This window comes from Chenopodium album, chromosome 10 (genome assembly GCF_948465745.1).
Source record: "Chenopodium album chromosome 10, dcCheAlbu1.1, whole genome shotgun sequence".
Taxonomy (NCBI): Eukaryota; Viridiplantae; Streptophyta; class Magnoliopsida; order Caryophyllales; family Amaranthaceae; genus Chenopodium; species Chenopodium album.
The window spans coordinates 14800229-14820463 of NC_137843.1; the positions used below are offsets into that span (position 1 = coordinate 14800229).

General features: G+C 34.6%; 3 protein-coding genes across 3 annotated transcripts; 1 reads left to right on the top strand and 2 right to left on the bottom strand.

Annotated features, from left to right (window-relative positions):
* Positions 1-4586: 4586 nt before the first annotated feature.
* On the bottom strand, positions 4587-5030 carry LOC145564913 (uncharacterized). The gene has a single exon (XM_081625071.1). The coding sequence runs from the start codon at positions 5028-5030 to the stop codon at positions 4587-4589; it is 444 nt and encodes a 147-aa protein (XP_081481197.1).
* Positions 5031-8890: 3860 nt separating this feature from the next.
* LOC145563654 (uncharacterized) lies at positions 8891-13746 on the top strand. Its single transcript, XM_081624087.1, has 9 exons — positions 8891-9213; positions 9311-9408; positions 10493-10665; positions 11467-11560; positions 12130-12240; positions 12339-12428; positions 12763-12848; positions 12953-13017; positions 13344-13746. Exons 1-9 carry the CDS (start codon positions 8979-8981, stop codon positions 13448-13450), a joined length of 1059 nt encoding a protein of 352 aa, XP_081480213.1. The 5' UTR covers positions 8891-8978; the 3' UTR covers positions 13451-13746.
* Positions 13747-14777: 1031 nt separating this feature from the next.
* Positions 14778-18285, bottom strand: LOC145563655 (piriformospora indica-insensitive protein 2-like). Its single transcript, XM_081624088.1, has 2 exons — positions 17579-18285; positions 14778-16204 (listed from the first exon to the last, which is right to left on the bottom strand). Exons 1-2 carry the CDS (start codon positions 17795-17797, stop codon positions 14933-14935), a joined length of 1491 nt encoding a protein of 496 aa, XP_081480214.1. The 5' UTR covers positions 17798-18285; the 3' UTR covers positions 14778-14932.
* Between the last annotated feature and the right edge of the window lie 1950 nt (positions 18286-20235).

Sequence of the window (20235 nt, forward strand, 5' to 3'; positions counted from 1 at the left end):
CATGTAACTTCAATATTATAAAAAAAAAAAAAAAAAAAAAAAAAACTGGATTCTCGTGTGATGTATGGTTCAATAAATAAAATTATCTAATTTGTTTATTTTTTCATATCAAAATTAAAAATAAAAAAAATTCCCAAACAAATAAAAATTGAATTATTACAGATTAATATTAGAGAGAATCGACGGTTTTTAAGAAATTTATACTAATGATAATATAGCTGGAAAAAAATACATATTATGATGACATCGTATTTAGTTTTGGAGGGAAATTTTTTAATGATAATATAACATATATCTAATTTTAGGATAGGATGATTTCAATAGTTTCCTATTTTAGTATTACTTATAGATACGAAATACAAAATATATTAGTTATACAAAATATATTGCTAGTCAACTCCTCACAATAACTTACCTACAACACTATTTATAAAAATTGATAGACATTATAGTTAGGATGATATTTATATATATTTTGTATCCTTATCCTACTGGGTTTCCTAACGTGATAAAAAAAAAATATATATATATATATATATATATATATATGTGTGTGTGTGTGTGTGTGTGTGTGTGTGTGTGTGTGTGTGTGTGTGTGTGTGTGTGTGTATCAATGATACACACTCCATATTGAGGAGTTTTCCTGAAATCTAACAAAAACTAATATAAAAAGACAACATATAATTCTGCTTATGTTTTGACTTGTAAAGATAGACAAAAATAGGCAGTAGAAGCTTATTTTATTCATTCTATGCAATCATATATTTATACAAGATGTAGGCCATTAAGCAATTTCCTAAACTTACGACCAGTATATGGAAAGGATAGAAATATGCCTAACTAAGATAATAGCAAATATATCAGGTATATATTCTCACAATATTCCCATAATTATCCTAACACCCCCCGACCAAGCAAATAATCAAATTGTGGGACACCTAAAGCCTTCGTAAAGACATCCGCCAACTGCTCTTTAGTAGGCACGTACGAAGGTGCAATCAAGCCATCACGTATTGCACCGCGCACAAAATGACAATCGATCTCAATGTGCTTCGTACGCTCATGAAAAACCGGATTATTCGCAATATGTAACGCAGATTGACTATCACAGTAGAGGGGTATAGCCTTTGGGTGATGCACACCCAAACTCAATAATAAGCCTTTTAGCCACTTTAATTCACATGTGTCTGATGCCCTAGAACGATATCCTGCCTTCGAGGATGACGTAGAGACCGTGGGTTGTTTCTTAGTCTTCCATGAAATGGGAGATTGGCCCAAAAATACCAACCAACCTGTGAGAGAACGCCGTGTAAGAGGACAGACTGCCCAATCAGAATTACACCAAACTGTCAAAGTAAGGTTACTATCCGAGCTAAGTAATATGCCTTGCCCCGGCCGAGTACCTTTCAAGTACCTTACCACTCGTAATGCATCATCCCAATGTTCTTGTCGAGGCTCATTCATGAATTGGGATAGTATATGTAACGCATATGCCAAGTTAGGGCGTGTAACGGCCAGATATATAAGTCATCCTACCAAGCGACGATAAGACTCGGGATCCGATAAGACTTCCCCTGTGGCACGCCCAAGGTGATGATTTTGTTGCATAGGAGTAAGAGCAGGTTTACTACCCAACAAGCCAGTATCAGTGACAATATCCAAAGCATATTTCCTTTGTGAAAGAAACAGACCTGCAAAGCTACGGGCAACCTCAATACCAAGGAAAAATTTCAGAGCACTGCACCAAGATCTTTCATGTGAAAACACGAACTGAGATAATCTTTAAAGGCCTTAATTGCAGCGGAATTATTCCCAGAAATTACCAAATCATCGACATAAATTATCACATTCAATTGTACGACACCTTTAATATATGTGAAGAGTGAATAAGCAGAGTACGATTGAATAAATCCGTACCTTTTCAAAGTCGTGACCAATTTGGCAAACCAACATCGTGGAGCCTATTTGAGGCCGTATAAAGATTTTCTCATATGACAGACGATTTCAGGAGTATCAGAATTAAAACTTGGAGGAAGCTTCATATACACCTCTTCAACACGGTCACCATGCAAATTAAAAATGCGTTGTGTACATCCATTTGATGCAACTCCCAGTTCTTAGAGGCCGCAATAGCCAGAAAAGCATGAACGGTAATCATTTTTGCCATAGGTGTAAAAGTCTCATCATAATCAATCCCTTCAACTTGATGATTGCCAAAGACTACCAAACAAGCCTTTAAACGTTAAATGCTGCTACCATCAGACTTGCACTTTATTTTGTACACCCATTATCCTAGTGCTATCTTATCCGGCGGAAGATACTCCATGACCCACGTACCATTATTTTCCAAGGCATGAATCTCCTCCTGTATAGCCTTACACCATCCTTCATCTGTCATTGCTTCTTTGAAGGATGTAGGCTCCTTCCCTGCTGTAATAGCTGCAATAAAATTTTGGTGTTTCACAGAAAATTTGTCACAACTAACATAATGTGCTATAGGATACGGCATACCTGAGGGGGGTGGAGAAGTGGACTTAGGTGAGACGGGGGATGGACTTTGCGTGAACACTATGTGAGTGACGTAATCTCTGTACTTGCTATTGGGAAATTTCTAACGAAGACCACGACCCATATTCTCATCTTCCTCGCAACTCGCAGCCCTCCTTCTTCGCATACCACTGACTGAGGAGCTGCCCCCCTAAAATCGGTGTTACGGGCTGCTGCTTTGTTTCTGGCGGCTGGGCAGCAGCCTCCGCAGCCCCCCTGCGGTCTAGAGGAGTATCCCGCAAGGTGGTTACGGACCTTGCTGGGTGGGGCTGCAATTTCTCTTCAAAATCATTAAATATATACTCTGAAAAATCCGAATTTACACCCTCCTCGTGTCGAATACTTTCAGGCACAAAATTGGTGACAACCGTATCCAAGTATGGGAAAACATTTTCAAAGAATTTGACATCCCACGATAGAAAGAATTCCTTAGTGTCTAAATCAAAGAGACTCCAACCCTTCTTACCAAACGGATACCCAACAAAAATGCATTTCCTACTCCTACTGGCAAATTATCTCCTTTTGCACGTTGATTATGTGCAAAACACAAGGAGCCAAAAACCCGTAATTCTTTAAAAGACGATGGATGGCCAAACAACAACTCATAAGGAGTACGCTTATTCGAAATGCTAGACGGAGTTCTATTAATAACATGTGCAACAGCTAAGACAAACTCGCCCCAAAAATCAATCGGCAAACCACCTTGAAATCAAAGAGCATGAGCAATATTTAGGATGTGTTTATGTTTTCGTTCAACCCTCCCATTTCGTTGAGGAGTACCAACACAAGATTTTTGAAACAATATCCCATTAGCCAAAAAATAATCTTGCATACAATTAAATTCGGTTCCATTATCACTACGAACAATTTTAATTTTCTGTGAGAATTGTCGGTCAATCATAGCAGTAAAGGACATAAACATCCGAAAAACTTCCTTTTTGTCAATTAATAAATAAACCCAAATGGCTCTAGAAAAATCATCTATTATAGCAAAAAAATATCGAGCTCCACAAGAAGAGGTTTGGTCATAAGGACCCCACAAATCACAATGAATTAACTCGAAAATTCGAGTCGATTTATTTTCACTTAAAGGAAAACTACTCCTAGGATGCTTAGCACAATGACGAATTTCACAAGCCTTATTCAAACTACAAGTAGTATTACAAAAAAAGGAAGCCACTTCACTACTTTCTCGGAAGGATGACCCAACCTACTATGCCAAAGCTTCATAGAAGACAAAGTATCCACCAAATGTGTCGAAACCTCTTGAACCATTGTCTCCGCACGCAAGTAGTAAAGTCCATCCCGTCGTTCACCCGTTCCAATCACCTCCCTCGTTTGTAGGTCTTGTATAGCACATGTAGACGAGTTAGTTAAGACACAACATTTTAAATCATCACTTAATTATGACTTCGAAATTAAATTAGAATTCAATTTTGGAACAAATAGAACGTTATTGAGGGTGATGGTATTTGTAAGTTTAACATCACCCTCCGTGACTGCCATGACTTGTTGACCATCCGGAAGACCAATAGGAAGTGGAGTTACTTCCCTAACATTGGTCAAAACGATATACATCCTATGACATGATGCGAGCAACCTGTATCAATAATCCACTCACCATTCAACCGATTTGAAGGAGGTGGAGGAGTACCAAGAGCAGCCACGAGAGACTGCCATTTCTCGGCGGAGAACCCCGTTGGTTATTGGGAAACACTTGCGCCAAGTGGAGGAGTTGGTTGAGACGTTGTAGATGTTGCATTAGCCGTAACACCTCTACCCCGTCCAGCAGTAGAAGGTACACTCCTTCCCTTTGCTGTACCCTTTGAATCCGTGCTAAAGGAGCCATATTTTTCCAAGTACCAAGGTGGAACACCATGAAGGTCGAAGCATGAGGTAGTATCATGCCCTGTTTTATTACAATAGGTGCAGGTCAAGGCTGCCCTCTCTACTCGACTAAGACGCGACTTTGGCTTTGGCTCCATTCGGACAGCAAAATCCGCAACTTCCGGCTTCTCATCTCGCACTTGAGAGATGCCCTAGACTTGTTCATCCTGCGAAACTTGTTGATAAGCCCTGTTTAAAGAAGGAAGAGGATCATACGAGAGAATGTTAGAGCGCAAAGTGCCATAATATTCTGAGTAAAGCCCTAATAAAAATTGTTGTAAACGATCATTCTCGCGCCTTATCTCATGTTGTCGACCAACACCACAAGTACACTTCCCACACTGATAGCTAATGAGGGGTTCATATTTTGCAAGATCATCCCAAAAAACTTTTAATTTACTAAAGTAAATTGCTACAGACATGTTCTTCGTTTTCTTATATCGATTAATTTCAGCCTTCAATTGTTGAATTCGTGGTCCATTCACCACACAAAATCTCTCATTCAAATCATCCCATAAGTGCTTAACATTATCATAATTCGAAAGCAAGGATTTCTCCTCCGGATCAATCGTATTCATGAGCCACGAAACAAGCATAGAATATATCGTGACCCAGTCGTCTTTTGTAGCAGGAGGCACAACATCATTGATCGTATCATCAAGGAAACCGAATTTTCAGCGAGACAAAAGAGCCACATAAATTGCGTGAGCCCAATCATCAAAATTTTCAAGCTTTAGACGCACAGGGGTGATGAACTCACCGGGTTTGTCCTGTGCACCTAGATAGAAAGGGGAGTTAGGTTCTATTTTTGTCGGTGGTGGTGGCGGGGTGTCGTCGCCAGCCGTAGTTTAGGTGAAAAAAAACCGCTATGATACCATGTAGATAGACAAAAATAGGCAGTAGAAGCTTATTTTATTCATTCTATGCAATCATATATTTATACAAGATGTAGGCCATTAAGCAATTTCCTAATTTAGGACCAGTATATGGAAAGGATAGAAATATGCCTAACTAAGATAATAGCAAATATATCAAAAATATATTTACATATTTAAATATGTCAATATACTTTCTTGACCAAATTATATTTGATAATAGATAGAGATGTACAGCTTAAGAGGCAGTGAAAGTGATAGAAATGCATGATATGATCATGATGTAACGATCTTTTGCGTGCTAAGCTCGATTTAAGAAGAAAATCGATCGGCCGGTATGCAATTCTAGTGGAACAATTCAGCTAATGACAAAGATAGATATCTATAATTGGTAATAATTAATCTAAGTACCAATCGAAAACCATTATGATTTGAATATAATTAAAATAATGTACTATATTTTGATGGAGATTATGTATATGATTATGTGTAACGATTTTTCATTGAAAAGTGGGGAAAGCAAGATTTGTCTATAATTGTATGGCCCCTGTAGATGACACGAGTTTTGAGTTTTGACATTTATATTTAATTTTTAATTAAGCCTTTGACAAATTTTGTATAGACTAAGGTCCTGTTCTATTCACCTTATTTTTGCTGAACTGAAATTAGTTTTACTGAAACAAAATTATATTTGCTGAACTTAAATTATTTTTTACTGAACTAAAATTAATTTTCCTGAATTGAAATTATTTTTGCTAAATTGAAATTATTTTTACTGATTTTCTATTATAATTCTTCTTTAAGAAAGCTGAATTTTACTGAACTGAAATTATTTTTACTGAAATAAAATTAATTTTACTGAACTGAACTTATTTTTATTGAACTAAAATTATTTTTCCTTAATATTATTTTTTTAAGGTGAAGAGAACAAGACCTAAGCAAGAAGTTAAAAACCTACGTAGATTATATATACAAGTATATTATATTGTTTGAAGTTACTATTAAGTAAGCTTGGCCAACATGCCAATAGTCAAACAAGTGGCAAATTTGTGACAAATGAAATTATTTGTGGGTATAATACGATTTTTTAAAATGCAAAGAGGTCAAATTGTTTATAGAGAAAGGATGAATGAAATTCAAGTAGCCATCTCCTTCAATTGTTTTTTTATGAATTGAAGTTTTGGAAATTTGTGATGTTTGACTAGGGACATCTTAATCAATATAATTATATGAATGACAACATCCTCAAATTCCTCTGGCCTGGCTTGAACAAAAAGATTAACTAAATCAAACTCTAAAGCATTACCGCAATATATGTTTAGGGTAAAAATACATCGTCATATGGTCCAATTTCAAGGTGACACGTGGTCCAATTAAAAAAGCGACACATAATGGAAAGATGGCATGTGGCAACCTAAGACTATATGAGAGAGGGTAAAGACCACCATCACATCAAAAGGCCCAATTCCTGATAAGTGCATCTTAACAGTATCCCTAAAGGACACGTGTCCAAGGCTCATTGTGTAGCCAATCAGTGCCCACCATTTCAGGATACTAAATCCTAGAAGGGCGCTAATTTCCACCCTTATAAATACCCCAATTATTTTTGATGGAAGGGTTAGATTGAGTTTGAGACATTGCATTCAAGGCATTATTTATTGTTGTTTGCTCTAATTTCTCTCTAAAACCCTCCATTTACCGATTACCAACTTAATCGTCGGAGACGAATATTTTATATTCGTTGTATTGAAAGTGTCTCTTGCCGTTCGAGTTGCATTGAAGATCTAACAAGTTTAAACAAAAATTAGAATGTAGTATGTTAGTATAATAAAAGTTAATATATAATAAAACTTTCTAGTGTTATATATAGTAAACCTAGGGGCGTAGGTAGGATTTGAGAACCCGGGGGGGATAGACTTAACGTCTTAACCTATCTATTGATTTTTTATTATATATATATATATATATATATATATATATAAAATTCTAAATCCATAATCCAATTAGTTTTTATAAAAACTAACTCCAAATATTTCATTTTAATCAGAGAATCAATACTAGGTACTATTCGACCATGTTTTAAATAAAAATTCTAAAATAAACCCGACGCACACTAAGCTTATTGTGCATCGAGAAAGTTGACTACTTAGAAGATAATTATACCATACAAAAAAAAACAAAAAAAAAAAAAAAAAAAAAAATTCCTGAATCCCACATTATATTATCATTTTGCCTCTATACACATAGTTTTACATGATAGCTTTATATGTGGTTATCATCTGCTATTTATTAGAAAAGTAAATGTGAAATGAGATAATGAGTACTTCGTATTATTTATTGAAATAGTATAAATGAATTAAGTATGAACGGAGATGAGAAAGGAGATAATAATCTAAATATCGGAGATGGGAGCTAGAGGTTGGAGGAGAGAGGAAGAGGAGAAGAAACACAGTAAGAAAAATGGGCAAACACCGGCGCAAGGTGGCGCGTGAGAGGGAAAGCGGTGCGAGAGGTGGCTGTAGTTTCCTAGAGGTGGGCTCTAGAGTCATAGAGAGAAAACTATGTGTCGTATTTCAATCACAAGACACGCATGCTAGGTTGTGAAATGGTCTCCTGTAATGAACAGTCAGCACGAGTCTGACTTGCGTGTTGCGTCAGAAAATCACCTAATAGTTTTTTTTTTTTTTTTATATTTTTTAATATATGGGTAAGAAGAAGAGAACAAAAAAGCAGCACGAGCTCGACATGAACAACCCGATTTTATACACGCCCTGCTTAATTAAGGGTGAGCAAAAATTCCGAGTACCTGAAATTTGAACTGGAATCGGTTAGGAACCGACGGGTCCGGAATTGGAATTGGACTCGATGGTTCCAATTTTGGGTAATAAATAAAGGACTCGGCTGCAACCGGTTCGAATTCCAATTCTTAATGTTTAGGAACCGAAACCGATTGGATACCCGGTTATCCAATATATATTGAACTAGGTTACCCAACATATATTTAACTAAATATATTTAATAAAACAAAAATATGTTGATTGCATCTAATTAATAAAATAAAAAAATATATTAATATTAACATAAATAAAATAGCTTAATGCTTAGATATAAAAATATAAGTATTAAACGCTAAAAATGAAAATAAACCAAAAAAATATTAGGATTTGTATTTTACATTAGCAAGTATGTATATAAGTGGGTACACAGAATTGGAATTGGTTTCGGAATCGGAATTTCCAATTCCTAAATTTTAGGACCCTGTTATACCGGTTCTAATTTCAGTCCCGAATTTTAAGACCCGTCCCAACCAATTCCGGATCCTAAAATTTTGACCGGGTACCCGATTTGCTCATCCCTACTAAGGGTCTGTTCTGATTTACTGAAATGAAATAAAATGAACTGAATTAAACTGAGCTGAACTGAACTGTTTATGAGAGAAGGAAATTAAAAATTGGTATAAAATGAATTGAAATTAAGCCGAAGAGAAAAGGTCATAAATCACAAGCCAAAATGGTGCATCACATGAGCCTACACAACACGGCCCGTGCGGTCGTTTCCTTCTTTACCACTGGATCCTTTCTTACCTCCTTTACCTTTGTTGGCTTTGTAAAAAAGAGCTCCACCCAAACTAGTGAACTACCTTATTACAGTTGCAGACTTCATTCTCCAATGGTGATGACAACCACCCACGCTTTCTGCGCCATTTCTTCTCTCAAAGCATTTCGACATTCTCACTCCAATTCCCCCAAATTTTCTCTTTCTTCAAATTACTGGACCTCACTCAATTCTCATCCCCAATTTCCAATTTCAAACCCTAATTCCAATTTTCTACCACCACCATTGTCATTGTCGTCGTCATCAATGGCTTCCATTGTTCGAGCAGCCTCTTCCTCTGCCTCCGTTGGTGAGCTCCTTTCTCTCTCCTTTCAATTATTGTTCCAATTATACACTTTCCTGGAAATTAAGAAGTTTCAATTAATAGACGCTTTAATGTTAATCAGGAACATCATCATCATCGTCTGTGGTAGTTGGTGAGAATGATTTGTTAATCGTTGGACCTGGTGTTCTTGGTCGCTTGGTAGCTCAACAATGGAGTCAGGTATAATCGCCATTTTTATTGCATTTTTGCCTCCATTTCTTTCCTATGTAAAATAGTTACTCTGATTCCTCGAGAACTGATTAAGGCAAATTAATAGTTTGTATGTGAATGTGCAATGTGGTACATTTTGGCTTGATTCAACAATACTTTGGTAGCGAATTGTGTACCGTACCCAAACTTGTAGTGGGATACTGGCATATTAGAGGACAGTTTTAGTAACTATGTTTATTTAATCACATATGGTTCCTGGATAATAGATGTTCATCTTGCTGGATTGTGAATTGTAAAGGTACAAAAATTACTGAGGATTTATGGCCATAACCCTTAACGGCCGTTTGATAAGTGGTAGTAAACGTTGGTAATGATTGCCATGGCAACAGTTTTCGCCTCAAATTTTCTCCACATATTTCCATTACCATTTGGGGTGACATTGGGTAGTTTTGGGCATTTATGTACGAAAACACAAGTTTGGGGATGATACTCCATTTCCATGGATATAAGGATGTCATTTATCATGTCAAATACTCTTAAATTCATTTCCGTAACCAATTTCTGTTACCTGCTACCAAAGAAGCCATTGCTTCTGTTCCAAAAACAAATCACAATTGTACACCAATCCAAGACAAAATTAAAGGACGTGATAAGAGTTAGATAGCTATTTCTGGAGATTAAGCTACCCAAGGATTTTTCAAGAAAAAAGCTACTGCTGTGAGAAGAGTATATTTAATATTTATAAGGTTTATCGGAGACTGGTGTAATCTTGTACACTAGTTTTAGACTTGGATTATCGGCATTTTAGACTTATTATTGTTTAACAAGGAAAACTTTGGATTATTCAAGGTTGTTTTTCCCTTGAATAAACGATATTTTGGTTACTTTATGTCAAATCCTTGCATGTGCTTGTGAGAATTTGACTCTTATTTTTTGGTACTGTGGTTAATTGTTTGGTTTATTATTTTGACAAGATATTGTTATAAGATAAGTGTTCATAGGAATGATGAATGACAATTCAAAGTTATTGTGTTTTCGATATCCATTTATAGAAGAGGAAAATTCTGATACAAGTGGCCATTTTGGTGTCTAGGGTCATCCAGGATGTCAAATCTATGGTAAGACTGCAACTACAGATCATCATGATGAATTGATAAATATTGGAATAACTCCTTCAGTGAAGGGAGTTATGCTACCCTGTCAGTTTCCGTATGTTATTTTTTGTGCTCCTCCATCAAAGAGTCCAGATTATGCAGGCGATGTTAGGTAAGTGTATACACCTTGAATTTCAACATCCTATTCTATGATGAAGTGATTGTATCATAATGAAATCTACATCAAACCTAAATTTAAGGACATTGAGCAAAGGATATAATGTCAAAGACTAAAAAGAGTGAAGATAAACAGGACGAAAATTCCCAATAGCTCAAGCTTTTGAATCTGGCTTTCATGCTAGGCTTAATCTACTTGAGGTGAGATAAAATTGGATCATGTCTAATTTTTAAGATCATATACTGTATTATAAATAATTAACATAGTCTACTTGTCTGCTGCCTTGCAGCCCTAAAACACAAACCATCCTAAAACCAAATATTTTGTCATGCCAGATTACCAGCACAAACATAATACATGCACAATCAGTTGCATCAAGTGAATGCCTGTGAATAATCAAGTCCCATATGTCGTTATTGAACATGTTGCACTATTGAGCATCTTGACCTTCAATCCAGACCTAATAGAATAACATAATTCCTATAAAGTTTCCAGCTTGTGTATGTTACTCTACTGAACATCTTGAGTCTTGACCCACACTCTGTACAGGTAATCATACGACCCAATGTGCTCTCATTAAGTGATTCCCTAGGATGAGTAGGATCTAAGCATTAATGTACTGTGTTTTGATTAGCAAATTTTATGTTCATCATGGGCCAACTCTTTCAATTACAAAATAACTTTTTTTTTTCTTTGTTTCTTTTAACTTGTTGATATGCTGAAGTAAATGAATTTTTAAACTACCTGAACCTTATATAATTGCCATGCCAATTGTTTCCATGGCATTGCAAGCAGGGAAGCAGCATCAAGCTGGAATGGTAAAGGATCATTTGTTTTCACTTCAAGCTCTGGACTAGTTGACTGTACTGACAATGGGAATTGTGATGAGGTGTTATATCTCTTGTACTACATTGCTGTTATCATCGTATGAGCTAATTTTTCTATGTCAACATTTGTTGCTGAGAAATATGACTCTTATCTAATCTCTTTTTTTGAAGGAAAATACCTCTACAAACCATTTGCATATTGATCCAGAACTATGTATTCATATACATCAAGATAGCCATGTTTTTCGTATCATATTTTTCTTCAACAATGCTTTCCCAGACGTCCCCATGGATTATTCTTTCCCGTTTACATCATTCCAGTACATTTCTTGAGTGAAGCAAATTCCTCAACGTGGATTGATGGAAGAACACAGCCGTTTAGACTTGTGTTAATTGCCTAAAATGCAACAAGAGTTTCTCCAAATTATTCAATATAGTCCCATTTCATTAGAGAATGTTGGCCCAGGCCTCAGCTAACAATAGCGACTGGAATATATTTGTCCACTTCTTGCAGTTTTTATATGTCATTAGATTTAGCTCTCGGATATTTGAACATTTCAATTTTCTTGCATTTAGGTACCTTGCATATTTCTGATTTTAATGGAGTCTCTTTTTCTTGATGGTTTTACAGGAAACCCCTACTGTACCAATGGGAAAGAGCCCTAGAACAGATGTCCTTCTAAAAGCAGAGAACGTTGTTCTAGATAATGGTGGTTGTATACTTCGATTGGCAGGACTCTATATATCCTTTATCAATTTCCTTTTATAGATCTGCTGATTTGCATTTCTAATTCTAAGTATATAATAATTTAAGTTGTTTATAACCTCAACTCTTAATACAAAGCTGATAGAGGTGCTCACACTTATTGGTTGAAGCAAGGAAAGAGTGATCTTCGTCCAGATCACTTTGTCAACCTTATTCACTATGAAGTAAAACCTTTAACTCGTGATAACTTCTGCTTTTTTCAATCATGCAATCATCATAATTTAGTGATTACTTTTTTAAAGCATGGTTACATTAAATTTTGAATATCATAGGATTCTTATTTTTAACTTTATCAATCATCGGCTATCAATTGAAGGTTCATGCTTTTTGGCATTCTGATATTTTGTATGCAGCATGAGACGTATTTTAAACACTTATAGGTGCAAGTGCCACTTTATTCTGTATTTTGCTTTGAATGTTTTGCTTGTTTATGTCTAGTTTATCATATTGGTACCACTTGTTCACTTCACACTTTTTTTTTTGGTAATTTCCTGTTAGGATGCTGCATCACTAGCAATTGCAATCTTGAAAAAGAATTTACGTGCGAGGGTCTTCCTAGGTTGTGACAATCATCCTTTGTCAAGGTATTCTCCTTATCTTGTATCATCCTACCATACTGCTGTACTGATTTATGATTCAGTTGTTTTCTTAACCTATTTTTGTGAATTTACCATTCTATTCTGTGCAGGCAAGAAATTATGGACCTGGTTATTCAGAGTGGAAAATTCAGTGGGAGGTTTGAGGGTTTTACAGGTAATGGGACTTGGGACAACAAGCTTCAATGGTTGATGTCTAAAACTAATACAGTAAATTGCAAAAAGAATAGTTCCCCAATAAAGTCTGTACAAGTAGTTATTTTCGTCTCACCAACTGAAAGAGATTGTATCAAATCTCATATTCAGAACGTTTATTTCCTCTTTGCTTCTTTTGATTTCTGAAAATCAGATTTGGTTGTTAATTGACTTCCCCCCCCCCCCCCCCTCTTAACTACCGATTAAGGTGGCAGCTTCAGTTGCCTCTTAGCGATTATGCACTCTGGAAAACCTTGTTTAACTAGTATCTGGAATTTCTCGTCTCAGGTGCAAACGATTCACTTGGTAAAAGATTGAACAACTCTAAAACTCGTGCTGAAATTGGCTGGGAGCCAAAATACCCGAGCTTCGCTGAATTTCTTAAAGTAATGTAAATGTCACCAGATGACCAGAGATGATTACACGAATGTGAAGCAGCTTCGTTTCCCTCACTTGATCACCATTTCTTGGTGACTGGTTCCCTTCTCTTTTTTCATTTTGCTTGGCTCTGAATGTGATCATAGCACTGTTTTGTTCTCATATTTTGGTGTTAAAAGTGAGTTTTTAGGGGTTGGTAGATAGGATTTATGTTTGCATTGACAAGAACGCTGATTGTATGATGTAGCAAAAAACAAGTTGATTTTTGAAAAAAAAAAAAAAAAAGCTATAGAAGTGTTTAAATTTGTTGGTATTCATGTGTTGGACTTGATTTATGCGACTTGTTTCAGTATGACTAATGCTTTCATTTGCATACCAAGAAAAAGACTAATGCTTTCATAATTTCAAACTGATGAGTTAGGTAATATAGCTAACCGTGAATTTAAGGTGCTTAAGTTATAGGAAGCCTACAACTTTCACTCTTGTTAGCCAGTAAAAGTTGGGTTAGAACCCTTGCAAGAGTTTAAGACTTCTGCCGAAAATGATTTACTCACCTAAAATTGATTTTGGGAAACCTTTCAGTGAGACTGAGTACAAAAAAACTGTGCTCGCACAATAGGTGTAACAAAATCAGTTCTTTCACCCCCAATACACTGCTTGATAAATGGATAAATTATCAATGGTAGAAAACTGTGAAAATAACCGCAGATTAATTTAAAGATTGAAACTTACTTATACAGATAAAATTTGATTGTGACTAAGTAGCCTAACCAAACTTGTAAAAATAAAACAAGGGTATTATCAAATTGTCTGTACTTGCAATTAAATCTAGTAAACCAATCATTAAAAAGTTTGGCCTTATATACGGCAGGCTTTATCAAGTATCTGCTCATGCAATAAAGGCCTTTTGTGCAGCAGAAGCCTCCACGATGATCATGGTCCCCTACTATCTTGGAGCACCTAATCCTTTTTATCTTCGCCAAGAGGCCTCACACTACAAGGGTATTTTACACATGCAAATGCAATGCTAGTCTGTTTTCAACTTGTCACATTTTGTATGTTTGATAAACAATTCTAAATCACAATCTTAGTTATTCTAGACTAAATTCAAACAAAACGTATGAAGAATTTGTAACAAGCCGACATCATGGCATGTATGCGACATGTGCTCATCGAGTCATTGTGTGTCATACTAAGTCATACATGCATTGGGCACATTGTATCGGGTGTACAATAGATGCTTTGGGCGTAGACTTGAGCCTTAACGTAAAATAAAATTGAAATAATTGACAGCAAGATAGAAGCAAGTACTCATCAACAATAGAGCATACGTGTGATATGTCTTGTTTGACTTAAAATACTCTGTAGCAAGAGAATATATGTTAGTTCATCATTTATGACATGATAGATATCAGAAGAAAAAGCATACTTCTACATTTTCCCTTTTTGTTTTTGAAATGGATCTATTTTTTCCTTTAGTTTCTAATAATCTTCCTAAATTACAAGAAACAATTCAATAACATAACTATCATTAGTGACTCTACCAGAAAAACCCACCAAAACCCTTCAATTTTACAGCTTGACAGTCCCAAAGATGATATAATATCCGGATTTAAGCTGTTAGATGCAGTTGTTGAAGGGATCCAAGCTGCATGTTGTTGTAGGACATTACCATTCTCACCACTCAACTCGTATTTCATATTAGTGTTTACCAAGAAGTCCTCTGACTTGCAAGGTTTCACACCAATCGGACTATGCCTGGTTGACATTAGCCCACTCGCGTAACATAGACTTGGGTTATTCCAAGCCCCAAATCTCCTCCCTAGTCTTTGATAAAAGACCTCAGAAAATTTCAGCTCCCCTGTCAGATTATTCCCATTAACATAAACTGCACTTACACCAGACATATTTGCAATTTCTGAAGGAAGATAACCTGTAAGATGGTTGTTACCAAGGCCCACATATCTCAGCTTCTTCAACTTTATCATAGACTTTGGAAATTCACCTGACAAACCCAGATTTGAGAGGTCCAAAATCATTAAATTTTGCAACTTTTGCCAATCAATCTTACTAATTTCACCTCCTATTTGATTATTAGATAACACCAATTCTTGTAATGACTCCAATTCTTCAACTGATTTTGTCAATCCACCAGTAATATTGTTGCTTCTAAGATCCAACAGAGTTAAATTCTTCATATTACCAATATTACTTGGAATATTACCCATCAACATATTGTTGCTTAAATCGAGCTTTAAGAGTGAATTTAGGTACCCAATTGAGGTAGGAAGGTACCCAGATAATGAATTCCTGCTGATATCAAGGATCAAGAGCTCCTTCAGACTGCCAATAGTCTCAGGAATTCGGCCCGTAAAGTTGTTCCCAGAAAGGACTAGTCTCTTCAAATGCACCAAGTTGCCTATATCTGTTGGCAATGTTCCAGTAATTCCATTTTCGATCAACACCAGGGATTGCAGCTGTTGGAGATTACTAAAAACAGTAGGCAGTGATCCAATAAGGCTAGGATTCGAGCGAAATTCCAAGGTTTCTAGTCTTGTAGCCAACTTCTCCCAGTTGTTAGTAGGTAAGGTGATCAAATTATGAGGAGAAATGAAGCAATTGTAAAAAGATAGAGATTTGAGATACTTAAGCTCAAAAATTTGTGGTCTAAATTCAGGGTTTTTGGTACATGTAAGAGAATTGTCATGAAGAGGTCCAACACTCAGATCAGTAACATACCAAAATTCATTGATGAGATCACATGAAACACCCTGCAGAATAGAATATCAGAAAAATGTTACCAAAAAAAGTGGATATGTTTGAAATTATTTCAACATTACCATATTTGTATACCAATTCAATAATGTAAAATTGTAAATGTAACCACTACAAGAAATTGACATGTTTCACAAGAATAGAATAAAAACTAGAAATCACCTTTAACTATATAATGAACCAAACTTTGGAAATTTGCATGAACAAAGTAATGGATTTTTTTGAGTTTCAAACTTAGTAAAGTTGGAAACTTTTGAAAAATAGCAAATTTTTTACTTTTTTTTCAAAGATATGAAATCATCATTGCACAATATAACACCCAAATGATGAAAAAAAATCATCTTTTTTATGATGATGAGTTTGTACCTTAAAAACAAAATTGGCATAAGAGACTTAACAAAAGAAATAGAAAGTAGGGACTCAAATTATATGAACAAAATTGGAAAATGAAAAAAGAATAATCAAGGATGCAAATACATGTTAGTGTTACAAACATTGCACATGCGGCATCCATAAACCTTATAATTGGGGTGGTTATTTATTGCCCCCTTGTGCATGTCACTATTCTTATGCATGTCACTATTCTTGTGTTACTCAATATCCTAAGTTCCTAACCACTTATTAAAACCCTATTTCTATGAAAAAATCAAATTTTGAAATGGTTTAAGTTGGATTTATTGCGTAGGTAGAAGGTACTTATCCGAACTTGTTTGATTAGGAAGAGGTTATTAGACAAAACTCGGTAAAATTAATGCTAATTAGGGGCTACCCCTCCAATCCTCCATCAGTATTGAACTCGTGACGTTGTTGGTGAACAAACACTGTCAACTTGATAATTAATTTCGGATAGAGTGGTACCCGTAATAATATTTGCAAACTCCTAGACACTTTGGGGCTATGAGATAATATTAAAAGTTTGATACTCTATATTACAATATTTTTAACCATTTACAGGTGGAACAAAGATTTTCTCTTTAGTGTTCAATAAATTTTAATAACATTCCAAAATGAGAAAAATCATGTGAGCATAGAAGTTTCACCAAAAATTGTACATGATACTAGTCAAGATTAAAGAACAAGCTTTCATAAAACTTCCACACAATATACTTGTATATTGGTAAAGCCCAAAAAATTACTCAAATTAGTGAACAAACAACAGTGTTTTACTATTCTAACTCCATTAATATACAAAAACCAAGAAAAATGTATCACAATACACATAAAATCAAGAAATAATAGCAAGATATGACAACATTGAAGTACATACATATATTTAGTAGGTAAAAAGTACATTATACTCTTCCAAAAAAAAAAATTAATAAATATGATGATAATGCCATAAAATACATAAAAATATAAGAAAATAATACCTGAATAGGAGTCCAACCACAAGGATCAGGATAAAGATCTGAACCATTCCATGAATTACCCACAAAACCTTGAATTGCATTGTAAAGTGCTTCTTTCTCTGTTTTCTCCATTATTGCTACTTCATCCCCTGTTTCTTCTCCATTGCACCACTCACTTTCCATAGAAAATATGAGGAGGGAGAAAATCACAAACCATAATTTTCTCAACAAAAAATTCATGATTTTTTTTTTTTTTTTTCTAAAAACCCAACAAAATTATGGATTGAAAATCAAAAAAGAAACAAATTTCCTCTGTTTTTTAATAATTTGAGACCTATTTTGGTGCAAAATTAGAAAAACCCACATGGGAATTGAATAAAGATAACATTTTTATGAAATGAAATGGGAGAATAACTCACTGGAGAAAGAAAAATGCATATAATATGGTTATTATTGAATAAAATGAGGGAGGGAAAAAAAAACAGAAATTCAGAAAACAGAGGAAGGAAAAAACAGAGGATGTTTCACAAAAAATGTACTCAAATAGAAAAGGCACTGAAGTGTAAGGAAGAAGAAGGCTAAAAAGCAAAGAGAAGAAATAATGCACAGTTTTCAAAGGATGAAAATGAAATTATAGCAAATAAATGATAATTACTTTGTAATAAAAAGGGGATAATTAATAGGGTAAAAGAGGGGGTTGAGGCTATGAAAATGAAAGAAATGTGGTTTTTGAGAAATGGAAAATAAACTTTAAAAGTGTACTACAATGTTGTTGTTTTCTTTAGGGCAGACTTGTGATCTTGTTTCAGAATGCCTATTTATCTCTTCATTTATGTTTTGTTACTATTCTCCCAAGGAAATTAATTGGTGGGAAGAGAGAGAAGGTGAACTAATTGTCTAATATGTACGAGAATAGTTAGTATGAGTAATTATTCTGTTGACTAGGGTTTAATGGTTGTTATCTTGCAAAGTTATGACTAAAAAGTAAATTACTTAAGGTATACACCTAAAAGTAAGTGTATTTTAAAACTATAACTCTTACTCGTATTAAATAAAGAGTAACACTGATCGACACGTGATTTTGTTATTTAAGAGAAAGAGAGGAATTAAGCTTCTACAAGTATTTTTATACCGGTATAAAATATAACCAATTTCTACCTTATCTTCTATGATGTAGTAGAAGTATTCCTGATGATGTTTCATTGAATTTCTAAGCTTGATGTTAGTTGATTGTTTTAGTAGAATGAGGTTTATACTTTGTTTCAATTTGTAGAATGGAATTTACAAGACAATGTATACTTTCTAGTTTTTACCCAGTAATGTTCAACTTAGTGATAAGAGTTTGATATCATGACTTAAAAATATATACTTTTCATATAATCAAATTCCACTATTGACTCTTTTAGGAGTCGGTCCGAGTAACTTAGATTGTCAATTTGATAAAATCTTTCTCCTTTTACAACATTAAAAGTAAATAAAAGTTAAGTTCCTACTAATTTAGCAATAAGTATTATACAGTTGTATAAAATTGTACACTAAGGAGTAATTACTATTAAGATTTACATTAAAGCAAATTTAATTGTATTAGGGGAGTAGGGAGGTTGTGGCCTGTGGGGGGGACCAATCGGACCACTTGGTTTGTTTGCCATGCAAAAACAAGGAGATAGATGCAAATGTAGTTATTAGATCTAACACAGGACAAAGGAGGGATTTAAACATTGATAAAGATGGGTATTTTCTTTCATTTTGGGCCGTTTGAGCTCTTTAACAATATCAAGGCAGCAGTGAAAACTTTTGGAAACCAGAATCTGAGCATATATTGTATGTATATGGTCCAACCAAACTAGTTTTTTCATGTTAGGTTTTAGTAAGAGTTTTATAGAGTGCCAACTATATTTCCAACTTCAATCTTTTGATATTTTTATGTAACCATGAAATTTATTTTTGGACCAAAGATACGGTGTGGAATGTGGACCAAAGGTATGTTTTTTTAAGGAAGATTGACAAGTATAATTCTAAATTTAAGATATAAATTAAAATTACTAATTCTAATTTTAATATATTTATTTTGTTACTTTTCGATTTAAATATATATATATATATATATATATATATATATATATATATATATATATATATATATATATATATATATATATATATATATATATATATTAATTTAGTTGTTAAAACCCTTGGGGTGCTATTCAAAAATTGGGATTAAATTCCTTCTACGTTGCATCTTCACGCAAAAAAGAAAAAAAAAATGAAAAATCAATGTGATAGGTTTGGTGATGGATGGGATGGGTGGTAACACTGTAAAGTTGTTGCCTAAGCAAGTAAGCATTGGTGAAGTTGCAACACTACAATCATAAAACAAAGACAATATACAGCTATGATGGTAATTATGTGAGGAGTAATCGTTGCATTTTTCTTTAGGGCAAGTGGGCAACGGTAAATATAAACACATTTTTAGTTTGAACAAGGGGAATATGAATTGTTACATACTATTGGTTGTGAACTTCTGACGAGTGTGAGTATGAAACATGTCAAGTAAAAAGAAATATTACGGACTTGTTCTCTTCAACTTATTTTAGATACATATTCATATTTTTGTTCAAGTCAGAAGTAATAGACCAGATCAGAAATATTCAGATCAGGCCAGAAAAATTCAAATC

What these genes read in the sequence shown, in the direction of transcription:
- LOC145564913 (XM_081625071.1), bottom strand. Translation starts at nt 5,030, where the DNA reads ATGCTTGTTTCGTGGCTCATGAATACGATTGATCCGGAGGAGAAATCC.
- LOC145563654 (XM_081624087.1), top strand. Translation starts at nt 8,979, where the DNA reads ATGGTGATGACAACCACCCACGCTTTCTGCGCCATTTCTTCTCTCAAA. An exon ending in CTCTTCCTCTGCCTCCGTTG is followed by an intron (nt 9,214 to 9,310) that starts GTGAGCTCCTTT and finishes AATGTTAATCAG; the next exon opens with GAACATCATCATCATCGTCT. An exon ending in GAGGTTTGAGGGTTTTACAG is followed by an intron (nt 13,018 to 13,343) that starts GTAATGGGACTT and finishes TTCTCGTCTCAG; the next exon opens with GTGCAAACGATTCACTTGGT.
- LOC145563655 (XM_081624088.1), bottom strand. Translation starts at nt 17,797, where the DNA reads ATGAATTTTTTGTTGAGAAAATTATGGTTTGTGATTTTCTCCCTCCTC. An exon ending in GTGGTTGGACTCCTATTCAG is followed by an intron (nt 16,205 to 17,578) that starts GTATTATTTTCT and finishes TCTATTCTGCAG; the next exon opens with GGTGTTTCATGTGATCTCAT.